The sequence below is a fragment of the Mirounga leonina genome, unplaced genomic scaffold (assembly GCF_011800145.1).
Source record: "Mirounga leonina isolate KUSES-001 unplaced genomic scaffold, KU_Mleo_1.0 Mir_166, whole genome shotgun sequence".
Taxonomy (NCBI): Eukaryota; Metazoa; Chordata; class Mammalia; order Carnivora; family Phocidae; genus Mirounga; species Mirounga leonina.
In genome coordinates, this window is record NW_023270418.1 from 34,994,662 (window position 1) to 35,012,401 (window position 17,740).

Genomic DNA, 17,740 nt, shown 5'->3' on the forward strand with positions numbered 1-17,740 from the left:
GTAGATGCATGAAGAGCGGATGGATGGAGGGAGACGGGTGGATGATGCAGCGATGGGTGGACGGATGGAAGATGTGGGTGATGGATGAAGGTTGGGCAGATGGATGGATGGATGGATGGATGATGCGTGGATGGGTGGGTGGAAGAATGGAGCGTGGGTGGAGCGATGGTCGCATGGGTGGATGATGAAGAGGCTAGCACCCTAGCTGACTGACCATTACAGCCACCTCCTGCGAGTCCACCTTGCCTAGCTCATGTTCCCTTTCTCACCCGGGGCAGTTCTAGGAATCCTGGAGCACCCCTGGGAGCAGCTGCCCTGGAGCACAGGCCGAGCGGGCGCCCCCCGCACTTCACTCCGTAAGGCGTTGACTTCATCCCCAGGTCGGCTCCGCAGCCCGCGCCCGGGCGGAGCTCGCGCCTGCGCCACCGGAGGGCGCAGCCCGTGCCACGTGGGCGGTGGAGGCGGCTCCGGCCGGAGGCGCCCGCGGCCAGCCGCCCACCCGGAGGGCCGGGGGCGGGGCCTCGGCGGGACCCGGATGCGGCCCCGCCCCCCGCGCGGAACCGGAAGTGGGGCCGGGCGCCCGGGAGCGGCGGGCGCGGCGGAGCCAGGGCCGGGCCGACCCCAGGCTGCGGTGAGCGAGCGCGGCTTCCTCTTGGGGGTGCCGGGCCGGGGGGCCCGCTCCCCTGCCGGCTGCCCTGGGCGCCGCCAGCCCCGGAACGGGAAGGAAGCGGCGGTCGCTGCGGTCTCGCCGCTCTTCCGCTCGCGGTTTAGGGCGAGGGCGAGGGCGCGGGCGGGGGGGGGGGGGCGCGGGCCGGTCGCTGGGCTCCGAGAGGAGGGCTCCGGGCCCCGAAGGGGAGAGGCTGGGGCTGCGGGGAGGAAGGGGGGCCGGAGGGTCAGACGGGGGTAGGGGTCCTCGTCTGAGTGCAGGGTGCCTGGGTCCCTAGGGGGGAGCCGGTGAGAGCCGAGGGAGAAAGACCGGGGGTCTGCGCGGGGCGGGGTCGGCTGGGGTCCGAGGGGCCGGGGAAGGGCCGGGGTCGGGCGGGGAGAGGCCTGGGGCCGGGGAAGGGTCCGGGTCGGGCGGGGAGGGGCCGGGAGTCTACGCCTGGCGGGATCCGCCGGCGTCCTAGGGGCCGCGGGGTCGGGCGGGAGGGGCCGGGGGCCGGGGTTTTCCGGTGCCCGCACCTACCGGGAGCTTCTGCAATCAGGTCAGTTGGAATGCAGCGACACGCGCAACTGCGGCTAGTTGAGAGGCTCTAAATGTGGAGCAGTCCCTCCTCTGGGTGTGTTGGGAGTCACCAGAAAGGTTCTTTGGGGCTGTTTGTTGTGTTTCCATCTCTTGAATATTACGGGAGCTCGATCGCCCCACTGGAGGGTTGGGAGAAGAGGGGACAGGGCCTCCTCGGACTGGAGTCTGTGGACGAGTGGGGCCTCTGGGGGAGGAATCCAATTTTCCGCTGACCGCAGCTCTGGAGGCATCCCGAGTGGGCGCTCCCCTCCCTGGGACTGCCCCGCCAGCGCCCCATTTGGGTTGCGTCGACTTGGCCCCGCTGTGCTCTGTCGGGGGTTAACCCCCTGGGTTCTGGCTGCCTGGTCCGGCCCAGCGGGCCCAGGGCTGGGAAGGGCTGTGCGTTGGGCAGGCCCCTGCTGTCCCTGCCCTTCTCTGACCGTGGGGTGAGTCACTGCCCCAGTGCGTGGAGGCAGCCCTGTCTCTCTCAGAAAAGCACTCCCATATCCCCGAGGAGCAGGAAGAGCCCTAAAGGCCACTTTCCGGTTCTCCAGAGTAAGAATAAAGAGGGAGGGGGTGCCCGGTTGTTTTTGATACTTTGTCTCCCAGTGCCTACCTCTGACTTTTGGGTGGATCATTTTGATGGGCTTATCTTTAAAGCACTTCTAAGTGGTTCTGATTGGTGGTTCATCTTTGTTGGGTGCGGGGCAGCCCAGGTAGGTGCTCGGAAAGGGTGTGGTCGAGGGCCTGAGTCATTGGGAGCACCCGGACTGCCTGGTGTGTTCCCCGGGCCCCCGTCGGATATGGCCTCCAGCACGGGCCTCGTCTTTCAGGTTTGCAGGTGTGCAGGCTGGTGCTCTGAGCAGACCCAGGGGAAGCATGCCCAGGCGCCAGGGGGCTTTTCTCAGCGGAAGTGCGGCATGGAGGAGTGGGTCTCCGGGCAGCTGTTTTGGCTCCTCTGGGCCTTGTTCTCGCTGCTTCTCTGCTGCCCTGGCGATTATGACCTTAATGGGAAGCTAATTCTGTCCCATCATCTAGAACCTTGTCCTGTAGAGTTTTCCACTCGGTTTATATGGCAGCGTCCAGTGACGTCACACTTGTGCGGTCTTGATGAGTGAGTACGTGTGACGTTTGCAAGGAAGGTCTGTTAATGGTGAGGGGTGTTTTCTGTTAACATTGTATTTGAGATGCAATTCACATACCGTATAATTCACCCATTTAAAGGGTACAATTCGGGCGCCTGCGTGGCTCAGTTGGTTAAGCCACTGCCTTCGGCTCAGGTCATGATCCCGGAGTCCCGGGATCGAGTCCCGCATTGGGCTCCCTGCTCGGTGGGGAATCTGCTTCTCCCTCTGACCCTACCCCCTCTTGCGCTCTCTCTCTCACTCTCTCTCTCTAATAAATACATTTTTAAAAAATCTTTAAAAAATAATAAAAAATTAAAGGGTACAGTTCAGTCATTTTGTCGTATATTCACACAGTTGTGCAATCATCATCACAATCCATTTGAGAATAATTTTATCACCTCAGAAAGGATCCCTGTTACCTCCTTCCAATACTAGGTAACCACAAATCTACTTTTTGTCTCTCTAGATTTGCCAATTCTGGACATTTCATGTAAATGGGACTATATGATACCTGGGGTTTGGTGTCTGGCTTCTTTCCCTTAGCGTGTTTTCGGGAGTCACTCGTGCTGTGGCGTGGTCAGGCCTTCCCTCCTGGGCGTTGCCAAATAACAGTCCTCTGCGTGAAGGGATCACATGTACCTGCTGCCTCACGTGGGCATCTGCGTTGTTTCTGCTTTCAGGCCATAATGAATAATGCTGCTGGGAGCGTTCCTGCGTGAGGTTTTGTGCAGACATAAATTTTCCTTTCTCTTGGGTCTGTCTCTGTGGGTGGGGATCGCTGGGCCACGTGGTAACTGTGTTTAACTTCTTGACGACCTGCCACACTGTTACTCATTTTACTTCACACCAGCCCTGTGAGGCCGTTCTGGTTTCTCCACACCCTCCTCAAACTTGTTATCGTCTGATTTTTTATTTTAGCCATCCCGGAATGAGTGTTGTGGTAGCTCACTTATGGTTTTGATTTGCATTCCCTTCATGGCTAGTGATACCTAGTATCTTTTTGTGAGCTTAGTAGCCATTTATTCATCTTTGGGGAAATGTCTGTTCAGATCCTTTCCACTTGGTTTTACAGTGTGGTTAATTGTCCTGTTTATTGTTGAGTTGTCAGAGTTCTTTCTTTATTTTGGGTATATGATCGGAAAACATTGCTTCTCTCAATCTGGGAATTGCCCCGAATCTCTTGCCGGTGTCTTCTGAAGCACAATGTTTGCGATTTTGTCCAGTTTATCTGTCGTTTCCTCTTCGTGCTTGTGCTTTTGGTGTCACATCTAAGAGCGGTTGCCACATTGAAGGTGATGAAAATCTGTGCTTATGTTTTCTTGTGAGAGTTTAATAGTTTAAGCTTAGATTTGAGATCTTTGACCTGCTTTGGGGTTAATTTTTGTATATGGTGTGAGGTAGGGAGCCAAAGGCATTATCCTTGGGTCCAAAAACATACCCAAGCTTTTACATGTTCAGTTATCTTTGTGATTTTTTTTTTTAATTTAAAATTTTGAGGGGGTAATAAATTGTTGTAGATTTGAGGCTCTTACTAGCTGCCCTTGGGTAGATTTTTATAGATGCTTGCTGATTACAGTAATAACCTCAGTCCCTAGCATATACTAAGCAGCCTACAGAAGGAAGTTAGGGTTTCCAGAGGGGACTGAGGAGAGAGAAGGAGTGAATAGTTGGGTCAGGAACTCAGTAGGAAACTGAGTGTAGGGAAGGCTAGCAAAGCACCATCCCTCCAGTTCCTAATGTGTGCCAAGGCTGCAGGCTGACGCAAGCGGCTCGTGCTTGTGACTGGCTTGTTCCTAGGGAGCGAGGGGACCGGATTCCTCCGCTCTGTAATGTTTAGCAGTACAGTGCCGGTGGAGGTTGTTGTCTCGTCCTCGGGAGAAGGTGGTGCGTCGGTGGCCCAGGGAAGTGGAGTCTTGATCTCTGTGCTGTAACCATACCCGCTCATTAGAAGCACCGCCTGTTCTGCGCTGCTCCCCGCGTCACCCCGCTTCTCATCCAGGTAGCCGTCACTGTGCGGCTTTTGTCTCCCAGCCACATCGTGATCCCTTCAGAGTTTTCCTTATGTTATTTTTTTAAACTCACAGTAATAGAATTTTATTATTTTTAGCAAAGTCATAATTTAGAATGAGCAAAGAACGGGGACGCGTCGGGATGATGGCCAACAGAAGATGTCTGCTAGTGATTGCAGCAGTAATTTCTGTTTGCATGAAGAAGAAACTTTATACAGCTATAAGCCTTTTGAAACTTGCTCTTTTCTGTATTTTCTCAATGTGTCTGAAAATCGATTGAGCTTTTAGGTTAGTAAGATGCAAATCTTGCCATCCTCCTTTCAGATTTCTTTACAAAGCCTCGTGAACCGTGGGAGGATGTCAGAGTTTCCTGAAAGGACCTGTGCGTACAGGGATTTGCCCAGACTGCCTGTCAGTAGACATCCGTCTGAGCTTTCTACTCTTCATCTTTTTGCAGACAGAATCCACTCCCAAATGCCTGGAAATTCCTCACTGGATCACTGGGCTTTCCACAGAGATTCGTGAGCAGCCTTTCATCTTCAGCCAGAAAGAAAGGTTTGTGCATCGTGAGCAGCCTAATCTTCTTCCCCCTCGGACTGTCAGGGTGGATCCCTGAGCAAGGAAAGGGGTGGGTGTTCTCCCTTTGGGTGTGCAGAGATAGGGACAATATTTTTCTGGGAGGAAATTGCGTTGTTTAAAAAGTAAAGTCAGGGCGCCTGGGTGGCTCAGTTGGTTAAGCGACTGCCTTCGGCTCAGGTCATGATCCTGGAGTCCCGGGATCGAGTCCCACATCGGGCTCCCTGCTCGGCAGGGAGCCTGCTTCTCCCTCTGACCCTCCTCCCTCTCATGTGCGCTCTCTCTCTCTCTCATTCTCTCTGTCTCAAATAAATAAATAAAATCTTTAAAAATAAATAAATAAATAAAAAGTAAAGTCAAGGGACGCCTGGCTGGCTCCATCAGAAGAGCATGTGACCCTTGATCTTGGGGTCTTGTGAGCCCCACGTTGGGTGTAGAGATTACTTAGAAATAAGTAAGTTAAGTCAGTCAGTCCAGTTTCCAGTGTTGCCTGCGGTTTAGAAATAGCAACGGGTTCCAGAAAACTCTGGAGTGGAGGAACAGGAAACATCTCTGTCCTGGGAGGAGCCGTCTGGCGTCTTGCTGTGGAAGGTGGAGGGGCTGCCAGGCAGGATGGTAGGAAGCAGGTGCTAGTGCTCACCTTGCCCTCGAAGGAGGCTGGCTTCCAGAAGGACCACTGGAGATGGGCTCTGCTGTGTTCTGCGGATGAGTCTACAAAAGCAACGGGCAAGACCTCTTTCACCTTTGCCTGAGGGGGAAACGTAGCCTCACGGTCGTCCCCGGAGACCCTGCCCTTCTGTGTGACCGTGTCCTCAGTGGTTGGAACCTCAGTGGCTTGAACTATGGGCAGCTGAAGTCCCACAGTTGGGTGGCCCCTTTCTAGTGTGGTGACATACGGGGCACACTTGACTGAGAGCGGCAGACTGGGCGAATCAACTTTCGGGCAGCTGCCCATGCATTTGTAAGTGGGCGCACGGGGACGGAGCGTATCTGGTTGCTCCTCCCAGGGCTGAGGGTTTAGTCTGTTTGTTCTCTAAAATCGTGTCAAAAGCGGGTTACATCTGGGAAATGCTTGCCGTGCCTGGGACAGCCAGACGGAGCAGAGCAAGGTTTGCGGTGGCCTTGGGGACAGTGTTGATTCTGCCTTACCCAAGATCAGGTGACTGCTCAGGTGACGGCGACAGCAGTCCCATCTGGGAACTTGAGAGCGCTTTGAGGCACCCCTCACTACCACCTTGAATTTGGACTTGAGGCCCAGCAGAGCTGGGGAGGGGGTGGTGCGGATCTAGATGGGAGGTTTTCGGGCTTGTGAGGGCCTTCTGTCCTGTCTGAATTCAAGCCACAGAAGCTTTCGGTTGATCGAGTTAAAGTAATCTTCCAGGTGCTTCCTGGGCTAGGTGAAATTTTATTAATACTTCTGGGGAAAAGGAGTCCGTTCTTCTCAGACATCGTTTTCTCTTGAAACTCTTAAAGATTAGATTTTACCTTTGCGGTTAGGAAGAGCCTTGAGCTGGGCAGCTGTGAAGCCGTCGTCCTCTGTGCCAGGTGAAACCGTCTGCTGGGGCGGAAAGGCGACAGGCCGTGCTCGGGGCTGCCCGGTGCGGGGAAGCGTCGCAGTCCACGTCCTGGGTACTTCCCCAGGTAGACGGTGAAGCGACCCTCTCGTTAATCACTTGAAACATTTGTTCACTTGTCGGAGTCTGAGTTAAGGAAGTCACTGTTAAATGTCCAGTAATACTAGAAATCAAAATGGGTACTTTTCTTTTTTAACTGTGGTAACGTAGGCTTTACGCTCGCGGTGTGGGGTGCTCTCCTGTTCGGTCAGTGCTGTTGTCACGACTCAGTGCAGGAGGGATGTATTCTTAAGGAAGTAAGTGCACGCGAGACTTTTTTATTTTCCAGAGGTGTTCTCATTTGAATTGAAACAGATTATTTCCGACCGGTGTTTCGGATGCCACTGGAGAACAGTGCTAGAAATGCAGTGTTCTGTTTCCTTCCTTTGGGGTGTTGTGGTCCACGCGCGGGGCTGGTGGACTCTCCCTCGCCAGCGTGGCTGCACCTCCCCGAGCCGGGTCGGAGTTGGGGGGCTGGGGGGCCGGGAGCCGCCTGCTCGGCCTCCGTGACCCCACACACTGCTTTTTCAGATGTGGAAGGCTTCGGCGGGCCATGCCGTGTCCATCACCCAGGACGACGGGGGCGCCGACGACTGGGAGACCGACCCTGACTTCGTGGTACGAGTCACCAGCCCACCTTGGCTGTACTTCTCCCAAAAGGGGCTTTCCTCTGCTGTTCCTCTGGGTCGTGTGAAGTCTGCTGATCCTTTCTTCTTCTTTTCAGAATGATGTGAGCGAGAAAGAGCAGAGATGGGGGGCGAAAACCGTGCAGGGCTCTGGGCACCAGGAACACATCAAGTAAGAGACTTTCTTCCTGTTGGAGTGAAAACGGCCCCCTGAAAAGCGGACAGCAGATGGGGCGGGGGCCCTGGCCTCTGTCCCTCACGCGGTCCCTCCGTCCGCTGTGCGAGAAGAGTGTAGGACACAGTGACGTACTTCTGCACATGTGTGCATGTGCATGTGCGCTCACATGCGCAGGGACTTCAAGTTCCCGCTGCGGACGAGTATTGTATTTACGATTCCAGAGTCCACTCTTCCAGTAGCCGAAGCTTCCTCACAGGATGCGGTCCCCTGCGCTCCCTCTGCAAGTGGCCGGTCTCTAACATGCACCGTGTTTTTGAATGCCTTAGACCTGAAACATCCTCCCCCCGTGATTTTCTTACAACTTCACTACTTTATCACTGGCCTTTGGGTCCTGGGAGCTGGATTCTAGGCACTGTATTCTCGCGAAAAGCCCAAAATAGGAGAACTGATGGTCGCCATTGTAGGAGAACATGGCCTTGTTCCCGACTTGGCCCTGCCTTGACCTGTCACCTCTCTGGGTGGTGTTTCCTTGTCAAGAAGTGTAGATAAAAGCAACTTTTAAAACGCACTCAGACTTTAGTGTAGGTCATGCTGGCTTCAGAACGTATCCGCCCTTTCCCTGTCGTGAAGGGCCGTCCCTGACCCTGTGACCTGTGGTGGCCATTTGCACCATTTGTCTTACTTGGCCCCACTATCTCTCAGGAAGATGAAGCCGTTCTTGGCTGAGAAAGAGGCGGAAAATCGTCCATAGAGAGGGTGAAGTCTGTAGTGTGGGCATTTTAGACCGAGTGTCCATTCCTCTCTGACCTACTGTGCCCACACCCACCGCAGAAGCCCGTGGAGGGCGTCGAGGGAGGGCCCTGGGCCTGTCTGGAGGGGAGCTGGCACCGTCGTAGGTTAGGCCGCCTCCAGAATGGGTTAAGTCACCCATTTCTCTCCTCGTTCTCTCTGTTCCTGTGGCTTTGAGACGTGTTGGCCTTCATAGGAGCTCCTGGTGGAGCAGCCCCTGGGACGGTTCTGGGTGCCCTGGGGTCCTTCGGGGGTGAGGAGCCGTGTTCTTGCTCCTTCTCCTGAGGGGCTTGGGGGGGGGGGGGGGCAGTGTGCCACTTCATGGTCTCCTGATGGTGACAGCTCCCTGACCTGCCAGATGTTGACCACATCCTGTGATCTGTTTGACGATCCCCAGCGTTTCAAGTAAAAAGTGGCTTTGGATGATAAATTCTGAAAGTCTTTCATTTCAGCTTTGGATATTTACAAAGCTGGAGTATTTCAAGTAAAGGGATGCTGTCTAAATGTTCTGTCTCACTGTCTTGGACCAGTGTCCTCAGGGTGTCTGGGGTAAGGGACTGCTGACTTTGTTTCCCCTTCTGCCTTGGGTTGGGGGCCGCTCACAGAACTGGTTCTCCTGGTCCTGTTACCTGATGAAACAGAGAACTTTTCTGCGTTTGAGAAAAAGTCCACGTTTCAGGATAGGTACTCGGGGGCTTGGGATGCCTCCCTTTAGGTGCCCAGGTTGGTTTCTTGGAGACCTGGTGGAGCAGGTGGGCCAGCAAGCAGAGGGGTCAGGAAAGCACAATGAAGGTGGGGATTTGGGGGCCTGGAATCACAAGATCGCAGGTTTGTGAAGATGACATCCCCTGTTCTCGTGTGTCCTTCTCGGAGGTGAGGATGCGCTTCCTTTCTATCCGTTTGTTTTTATTTTCTCTCTTTCCTTCAAGCATACACAAGCTGAGAGAGAATGTTTTTCAAGAACACCAGACCCTCAAGGAGAAGGAGCTTGAAACAGGACCGAAAGCCTCGCACGGTTATGGAGGGAAGTTCGGCGTGGAACAGGACAGGATGGACAAGGTGAGGCGTGGCAGCTGTGTGATGCTTCTCGAGGAGCCCCTAGTCGGCAGAGCGGGGGCTCCGGCCTCCTTGGATTAAATGTTTTGAGTCGGTTTCTGGGAGCTGAGTAGTGGTCCTCTGTTGATTGACCTGACTGGTAAACTGCTCCTGCTGTTGAGAAGCTCTTTTAGGATTCTCTTGGTTCCTGGGTGTGGGTGACGTGTAGGGAGGCCCAGGGCTGCTCTGGGCTTTGGGAGGCCCGCCCTGTGACCCGGACAGAAGCCCAGAGACATCTTGACTGCAGGTGTGGACTACTGCGCGCAGCTCAGCCTGCAGCCGGAATCGAATCCGGGGGCTCCCTCGTTTCCCACCACAGGTGAGCGTTGGGCCAGCAGGTGTGCTGACGTCCTTCGTGCATGAATGACCTTCACGCAGGAGTCTGGCGCTCCGTGTAACACGGAGTCCCTGCCCATAGGCCAGGAGAGAACACTCCCTCTGAGAACAGTGGGCGAGCCTCCCCTGAGCCATCACCGGGCGAGTGTAGGCATCCGGGGACGCGGTGTCAGCATTGTCGACTGAACACGTCAACCTCTGACAGCACTCTGCGTCTTCTCTGTCCTGAGAGGGAGCAGAGGAGCTCTGGAGGGCTGATCCTGCAGGAGAAGGCAGAGCAGGGGCCAGCGTGTCCCAGGCTTCGCCACTGAGGCAGTTCTTTACGTTCTTCAGACGTCCCTGTAGACGCGAATTTCCCAATCTGAACACTGTGAGATTGTTCTGACCCAACAGATGTCTGCCTTCATTCTGCGTAGAAGGGAAACCATCAGCTGATAGCGAGTTCTGGTCTGTAATTCCAGACCTGTCTCCCCGCCCCCCACCCACCGCACGCATGGATCAGATTCAGTGTCTGAGCTGACATGGAATGACACTGCGGGGTCACGGTGTGTGTACCTGTGGGCCCCAAACCAGGTCCGAAATTTGCCTAAGCTGGAGTTGGACAAAGTGCGAGCTGCAGGAAAGACACAGGGACGTTTCCTGGTGTGACTGTCATTTCCGGAGATGTCTCAACAGGGAAAGCGGGGAGCAGAATAATCTTTGGATTCTAAAAAAAAGCCTGGTAGCTTTTTGCAGTGCAAATAGACAACACCTTCATGTGCTTGGGACAGTGAAAGAATCAAGTAGGTGGAAGCTTTTCCCACCCCAAACAAAGCCTGTGAGCATGGGATTGTGGGCAGTTAGAAATGCATTATCAATTTGGGCCCCCAGGTCTGGGTTGGAAAAATGACACATTGGGGACATGTGTCAAGGAAGCGCTCCATGGCAGGAGCGACACGGTGTTCACTTCTGGCCTCTGCTACTGGTGGGATTGCCCCTCCTGCCCTCCCAGCACCGGACTTTCTAGTCGAGAAGCTTCCCTGAGGAGTCCCCCCTCCCGCCAGGCCACAGCGGCCCTTCCCCTGTGCCTTCTCCCTGTTGTCCTCTGCCCCCCCTCCACATTGCCACCTTTCCGTGGAGGCTCTTCAGGGCTGAGACCTGTCCTCATCTGGTGCCTGGCCGGGTACTGTGAACGTGTTCAGGGACGTCTTATGAGTGCCCATGCGGCACGTCTCTGGCCGATATGTTAGCGGTCCCCAGATGGCTCGGGGAAACACCCTCGTGCCTCTGGGGCCGGTAGAGTGGGTGGCGCCCCTTAAAGAGGAACCTGGTAGGGATGCTGATGTGGCTCGTGGTTCCTCCCTCCGCGCCTCACTGCACACTTAGGCGAGGGTAGCTTGCAGCTCCTGGGGGCATGATTGGACCAGTTGTCAGAAATAATGAAGATTCCCAAACCAAATAACTCTTACTTGTAACCTGTTCTCTCCAGAAATTGGAAAAAGCCCTAAGATCTCTGTGTTAAGAGTTGAGGACAACGCAGTAGAGACTTTCAGAGTAAGACCCATCCCGGGCAGGCACGGATTTGCCAGAGGTGTGTGGTCTGGGCAGGTGAGGCAGCCACCGGCCCCTGTCTGCGAGGCTTTCAGGCCCCCTGCCCTTCAGTCAGGGTCGAGCTGGCCACGGCCTAGGTGGCAGGCCTCGTTCCTGGTCCCAGCCACACCCCGGAGCTGGAGTGTGCATCCAGACGGTGCCCTGCCCAGGGCTGACCTCTAGTTACAGACATGACTTTGGTCAGTGGCGTAAATCCGTGTTGATAAACCAGTTTAGAATAATTGCCAAGCTGTCACTCTGGCTACATTTTTAGAAAAGTTTTCTTAAAACTTCTTTCCCCTCTTTCTGCTGAGATTGGTGCTGGGGGGCCCCTTCGGCAGGCTGCACCTCGCGGTTGCCCTATCAGCGCCTTCTGGGGGGACTCGAGGCTGCGGGTGGCCGGTGCGTCTCGGAGCTCGTCGGTCAGTCCCGACGTTGAGCAGCCTCGGGGCGAGGAGACAGGAATCCAAAGGTTATTCTGCTTCCAGGAAAACTCCACTGCTCCTTCCCCTGGGATACAACAGAACGGACTCCTGAGTTGCCTACGGAGGGTCAGCAGCGGGGCTGACCCTGCTTTAGTTCAGCCTGAACCCGGGTGTCCTATGGATCTCCGGAGACAAGCAGCGGGCATTTGAGGGGTGCTTCCCGGGTGGTGTGACTGTTGGAGCTGGAAGGAGGGTTCAGATGTGCCGTCCCCGTTCTGTGTCACAGGGCTCCGCCACCCGTGGTCACTGTCCACTCTGGGGGCGGAGCCGGGTGCCGGGAGGCTGGGCAGGGCTGGGGGCTGCTCAGGGTTCGGTAGTGTGTTCAGCTTTGCGGGCTGTGGGGTCTCTGGCAGTTTCCTGAATTTGGTGGCTGAATCTCAGAAGTGGCCTCAGTATGCAAATGAGCAGGTGTGGCTGTGCTCCAGAGACTATTTACAACGAGCTGGGTGCCCGGTGTGGCCCAGAGGCCGTGGTGATGGGGTCTGCACGGCGGCGGCTGAGTTCGCCTCCCTCGCCGAGGGCCGTGTGGGGACGCAGTGGTGCCCGCTCCTCACCTGCACAGGGTGCTCGCTCGGTAGACTAGTGGCCAGAAGTGTGTCGTAACGGAAGCACGCTGTCCGCAGCTCTGTCCGTTAGCAAGGTATTTCTGGTCCCCGTCCCTGCATCACGCGGTACGAACGTGCTTCGCTTCAGCCGGCAAGTAACTCGGGCCAGCAGTCTCCGTGGGCAGGCCGGGTGTCGCAGGCCGGGCTCGGGGCCTAATTGACCTTGGGGTCCTTGCCTTGTCCCCATTGCGTCCGAAGGCCCCGCCTGGCAGGTGGCCCGTCCGCCGGTGTTCACCCTGTGTGTGTTTCAGGGAGGAGCCCAGCCCAGACTGTGGGGGGCTGGTGCCGCATGGTCCTATTGCGGGGGTGGCTGGGCCGCCGGCAGCTAACACCCCCTCTCCGCACCCTGTTGCAGTCGGCTGTCGGCCATGAGTACCAGTCGAAGCTCTCCAAGCACTGCTCCCAGGTGGACTCCGTCCGGGGCTTTGGAGGCAAGTTTGGTGTCCAGGTGGACAGAGTTGACCAGGTGAGTGTATGTCGTGGGAACCAGCGCCCGGGCGATCGGGGAGTCTGCCGGGACGGTCACGGTAGCACGAGGTGCCTCTGGCTCGGCACTGCGGGGTGGGCGTTCCGATGGCAGGATTCCTAGAAGCACCCCCCTCCCTGCCCCCCCCGCCAGGCTCTGAGATGATTGGCTGGCTGGGCTAAGAATTGAGAACAGGAACGTGTAAGGATCTTTTTTGCTGTTTGCTGTAGAAATCCTCCGTGTTGGTATCTGTTCATCAGGTGGACTGGGGACAGCCTTAGATTTGCCTGAGAATGTGTCCCTGGGGACCATTTCTAGCCACTCTTGCTGCATGGACGTCCCAGTGACAGGGCAGTGTTCAGAGCGGATATGGCAGAGGGCCCCCCCCCCCCCCGTGCCCATTTCCAGGACTAAGGCCTGGTGTCTGAATCTCTGACCAAGGACTGTCAACACCTTTGTTTTCTATCATAGCATCTGAGAGCCTGGACTCGAGTTGCAGCTCAGTCTACATTCAGGCTTTGCTCCCTGTTAGCCGTGGTTCTGTGTTAACTGTACCACGGGGTGATGGTGCCTCTCTCCCGGGGCTGTGCGTGCAGATGCCCCCACCGCCCCCGTTCTCGTGCCTGATGTCCGTGTTGCTCTTGGAAGAGCTCACGTGCAAAGCAAGGTCACGTGTGGCAGTGGGTGTTGTCCCAGGTTGACATCGTGGGCCGGAAATCCACGAGTGGAACTTGCTGTGCAGCTTGGCCCACACAGCCCACGGGGCCGTGGTCCCACAAACATCAGACACCAGGGCTTGGGGCGCTGATTAGACCTGCACCTGGCTTAGGAAATCAGAGGTCAAAAAATAACGTGGTTCTTGTTTTTAAAAATGTTGTATGTGGGGCGCCTGGGTGGCTCAGTCGTTAAGTGTCTGCCTTCGGCTCAGGTCATGATCCCAGGGTCCTGGGATCGAGTCCCGCATCTGGCTCCCTGCTCCGCGGGAGGCCTGCTTCTCCCTCTCCCACTCCCCCTGCTTGTGTTCCTGCTCTCACTATCTCTCTCTCTGTCAAATAAATAAATAAAATCTTAAAAAAAAAAAAAAAAAAAGTCGTATGTATTGGGGGTTCAGATGAACAGATTTGGAGGTATTTAAAAATGTGTTTCCCTTTTTGTGGTACCTGCAGTCTGCTGTAGGCTTTGAATACCAGGGGAAGACCGAGAAGCACGCCTCACAGAGAGGTAAGCTGTGTTGTGCTTGCGGGGGGGGGGGGGGCCCCCCCCCCCCCTGGGGGGCGAGAGCACTGTCGCGGGGGGGGTTTCCTGGGCAGGGCCGTGCTCCCTAAGCATCTGGGTCGCGTGTCACCCTGGCGCCTCCCAGCCTGCGGCAGAGGCTGCCTTTTCTCCCTCCGAGCGGCGTTGGCCCGGGAGAGTCTGGTCTTGGGTGTGGCTGGCGGAAAGCTCATTGTCCCCCAGCAGTGGAAACCGGAGCCCTTAGCTCACTGATGCTTTGCTGTGCGTGTGGTCCTCAGACGGCGCCGGCTGACCTTCCAAGTCGTGCCGGTCTTGGAGAGCCTTTTTTGGGAACGGGAGCATGTCACTTTCTCAAAGCCTTTTTTGCGCATGGGTTTACTTCTGTGTCTTGCGTGTCATCGGATGGCTCCCGGAGCGGGCGCTCTGTCCGTTTGGCCCCGATGGACCTTCCCAGTCCCTTTGGGAGGGGATGAGCTGCACAGCTTGCTTTATTCGGATGATTCATTTCCCAAGTGGGACTGCAGCGCATGTGTGCCGTTGAGAAAGACACGCCCCTCTCGTGGTTGCTGGGGACCACGCTGGAGACGGAGTTGGTCACTCGTGGGTGACCCTGGGGGACGTTTTAAACTGGGTGCCGATCTCTTGATGAGTCCTGACTCCGACATGTGTTTGTCTTGCTCGGTCAAAGAGCCGAAGTGACAGTTGAGCCTGTCACCGGGCTTCTTTACTGACTGCTGCCCTGTCTCTGCAGACTACTCGAGCGGTTTCGGCGGCAAGTACGGCGTGCAGGCCGACCGGGTGGACAAGAGCGCCGTGGGCTTTGACTACCAGGGCAGGACGGAGAAGCACCAGTCGCAGAAAGGTCGGGCCAGCGCGGCTCCTGCCTTCCTCCCGCTCTGTCCCGTGTGGACAGACGTCCATCCGTACCGGGAGAATTTCTCCCCCGTGCCAGGCGGCTCACGGGACCCTGCGCAGCCTTTTTCACTGCGCGTGTGGGGACGCTCTTGTCCTGTTCAGGTCAGCGTCGGGGCTTTGTCGTACGTCTATCACTCCGTCCCCGTCATGTGGAGAAGCTGCAGACACGTAACCATTCCTTTTTAGAACGTGGAATTTAGGTCATTTATGATTTTTGAAGCTAAAAATCGACTACAGTGAATATTCTTGTCCCCGTGTGTCATATACATAAGTGATTATTTAAAAAAGTGAATTTCTAGAAAAGGAATTGCAGGGTCGAAAGGACGTTGAGTTTATTTTATTTATTTATTTATTTAAAAGATTTTATTTATTTATTTGACAGAGAGACAGACACAGAGCACAAGCAGGGGGAGTGGGAGAGGGAGAAGCGGGCTTCCCGCGGAGCAGGGAGCCCGACGCGGGGCTCGATCCCAGGACCCTGGGATCATGACCCGAGCTGAAGGCAGAAACCTAATGACTGAGCCCCCCAGGCACCCCAGGGACGTTGAGTTTAAAATTGCTGTGGCTACTGCAGATTGTCCTCACCTGCTGTGCTGACTTTTCCCTCCGTCGTTGGGAATCCTGCCCCGGGGAGGGGTGTCTCCATACAGGGTTTACAGATGCGGTCCCTCCCGCGGAGGCCCTGGATGCTTGGTTCTTCTGCGTTGTTTATTTCGTGTGGCCTGCATACTTAATTTTTTTTTTTAAAGTAATCTGTACACCCAACATGGGGCTCAAACTTACAACCCCAAGATCAAGAGTCACATGCTCCGCCGACTGAGCCAGCCAGACGCCCCGCACATGTAAATTTTATATGTAAAAACAGAGCGCACACGTCTTCTTTAAAACCCCAGATTTCCGTAAGAGGCAAAAAGAGAAGTCCCCACTGGAGGCACGGCTGGCTCGGGATTTCCCGGGGATGTAGCCGTGAGGCCTGCGGGGCGGCCGGGCCTCTGCTTTGCTGTGGGCATCTCTTCCTGTCACCAGGCCTGCCCGCCTGTCCTGAGACCACGGCCCCGGCACGAAGTATGCCGCACAGGGTCACTTTCAACTCGGCCTCCTCTGTCCACTTGGGGCAAGCCCGTCCTCCGCTGCCCGGTACGGCACGCAGCCTGTGAGTTGGGGCCTGCCCTCGGATCTGCTCAGGGCTCCCGGACCCTCTCTCCTACGAGCCTGTGAAGAAGATTAAAAGCTGCCTCTGGGAAGTCGGGGAGCGGAAGCCAGAGCCCGTGGGGCAGACAGGGTTCCTCTGCAGCCCAGGCCTCCCCCCGAGGGTCTGATCTTGGGTCTGTTCTGGGAGTGGCCCTGGGGGAGCCGTGCTTAAGTGTCAAGATACGTATTTCAGTGACGTTGCTTTGGGTAGAAGTAGTGTTTCTGGAAGATGCTCCGTGTGTATCTTTCTGCTGGCTTTAGTTGGTGAGGCAGAGGGACCTCGTGAAAGCTGGCCACTACGGCTGCGGGGCTCATCTCGCTCTCAGACATAACACGCGTCTTTCTTTCCTTTTTATTTCTTTTTTAAAATTTAAATTCAGTTAATTGACATACAGTATATTACCGTGTCAGAGGTGGAGTTCAGTGACTCATCCGTTGCGTATCACACCCAGTGCTCATCACATCTCCTGCCCTCCTTGATGCCCGCCACCCAGTGACCCCAGCCCCCCACCCCCGTCCAGTCCAGCAGCCCTCAGTGTGTTTCCTAGAGTGGAGAGTCTCTTATGGTTTGTCTCCCTCTCTGATTTCGTTTTATCTTTCCCTCCCTTCCCCTAGGATCCTCTCTGTTGTTTCTTAAATTCCACTTATGAGTGAGATCATATGATCGTTGTCTTTCTCTGATTGACTTATTTCACCTAGTGCAATACTCTCTAGTTCCATCCATATCTTTGTAAACGGCAAGATTTCATTTTTTTTGATGGTTGAGTAATATCTCATTGTGTATATGAACCACATCTTCTTCATCCATTCATCTGTTGCTGGACATCTAGGCTCTTTCCATAGTTTGGCTATTGTGGACATTGCTGCTATAAACATTGGGGTGCACGTGTCCCTTCGGATCCCTACATTTGTGTCTTTGGGGTAAATACCCAGTAGTGCAATTGCTGGGTCATAGGGTAGCTCTGTTTTCAACTTTTTGAGGAAATGTTTTCCCGAGTGGCTGCACCAGCTTGCGTTCCCACCAGCAGTGTAGGAGGGTTCCCCTTTCTCCACATCCTCGCCAACATCTAACACGCTTATTTCGTGATCTCCTTTGGAATGCAGGGAAGATAAGACAATTGTTAAAATCCGTTATACAGGCTGCTCTTCACATTTCTGTTGTTACATATACAAATAATACTTCCCACTGTCTCCCATATTAGTGATCTTACAGTGTGCCTGAAAGATTTTTGGTTTGTGTTGTTTTGTTTTTAATTGGGTGATAAGAGTACTTTCTCAAATCAGCTCCCCGATTGTGTTGCTGCTGCATAAACAGTACTTCCCTTGTTTGCAGATTACTCCAAGGGCTTCGGCGGCAAGTATGGCATCGACAAGGACAAGGTGGACAAGAGCGCGGTGGGCTTCGAGTACCAGGGCAGGACGGAGAAGCACGAGTCGCAGAAAGGTGCCTTCCACTTTCTCCTCTCCTCTCGCCTGCAGCTGGTAGCATGATGAGTGTTGGCCAGAACAGAAAGGGAGAGTGTCCCTAGGAACCCCTAAAGTAGATGCCTCTTTTTAATTAAATACCGCACTTTGAAATACAGCAAATCCATAAGTGCAGCTGTTAAATGAAGAAACCATATCCTGACACATCTCTGGCCCTGGCACCCCAGCAGTTGCCTGTAATAATGGCCACGTGTCGCACATCTGTGTTATAAACGTG

The 17,740-nt window shown here is 55.1% G+C and overlaps 1 protein-coding gene across 3 annotated transcripts in view; it reads left to right on the forward strand.

Annotated features, from left to right (window-relative positions):
- The first annotated feature begins 561 nt into the window (after positions 1 to 561).
- CTTN (cortactin) overlaps positions 562 to 17,740 on the forward strand; it is a 32,645-nt gene continuing 15,466 nt past the window's right edge. For 2 of the 3 annotated variants that reach the window (XM_035013491.1, XM_035013494.1), the window contains exons 1-9: positions 562 to 631; positions 4,819 to 4,916; positions 7,082 to 7,168; positions 7,275 to 7,348; positions 9,073 to 9,202; positions 12,589 to 12,699; positions 13,866 to 13,920; positions 14,684 to 14,794; positions 17,372 to 17,482. In XM_035013491.1, coding sequence (XP_034869382.1) covers positions 7,082 to 7,168; positions 7,275 to 7,348; positions 9,073 to 9,202; positions 12,589 to 12,699; positions 13,866 to 13,920; positions 14,684 to 14,794; positions 17,372 to 17,482 — 679 coding nt within the window. In that variant the 5' untranslated portion in view covers positions 562 to 631; positions 4,819 to 4,916. The remainder of the gene's footprint in view (positions 632 to 4,818; positions 4,917 to 7,081; positions 7,169 to 7,274; positions 7,349 to 9,072; positions 9,203 to 12,588; positions 12,700 to 13,865; positions 13,921 to 14,683; positions 14,795 to 17,371; positions 17,483 to 17,740) is intronic. The other variant, XM_035013493.1, reaches the window with a different exon arrangement.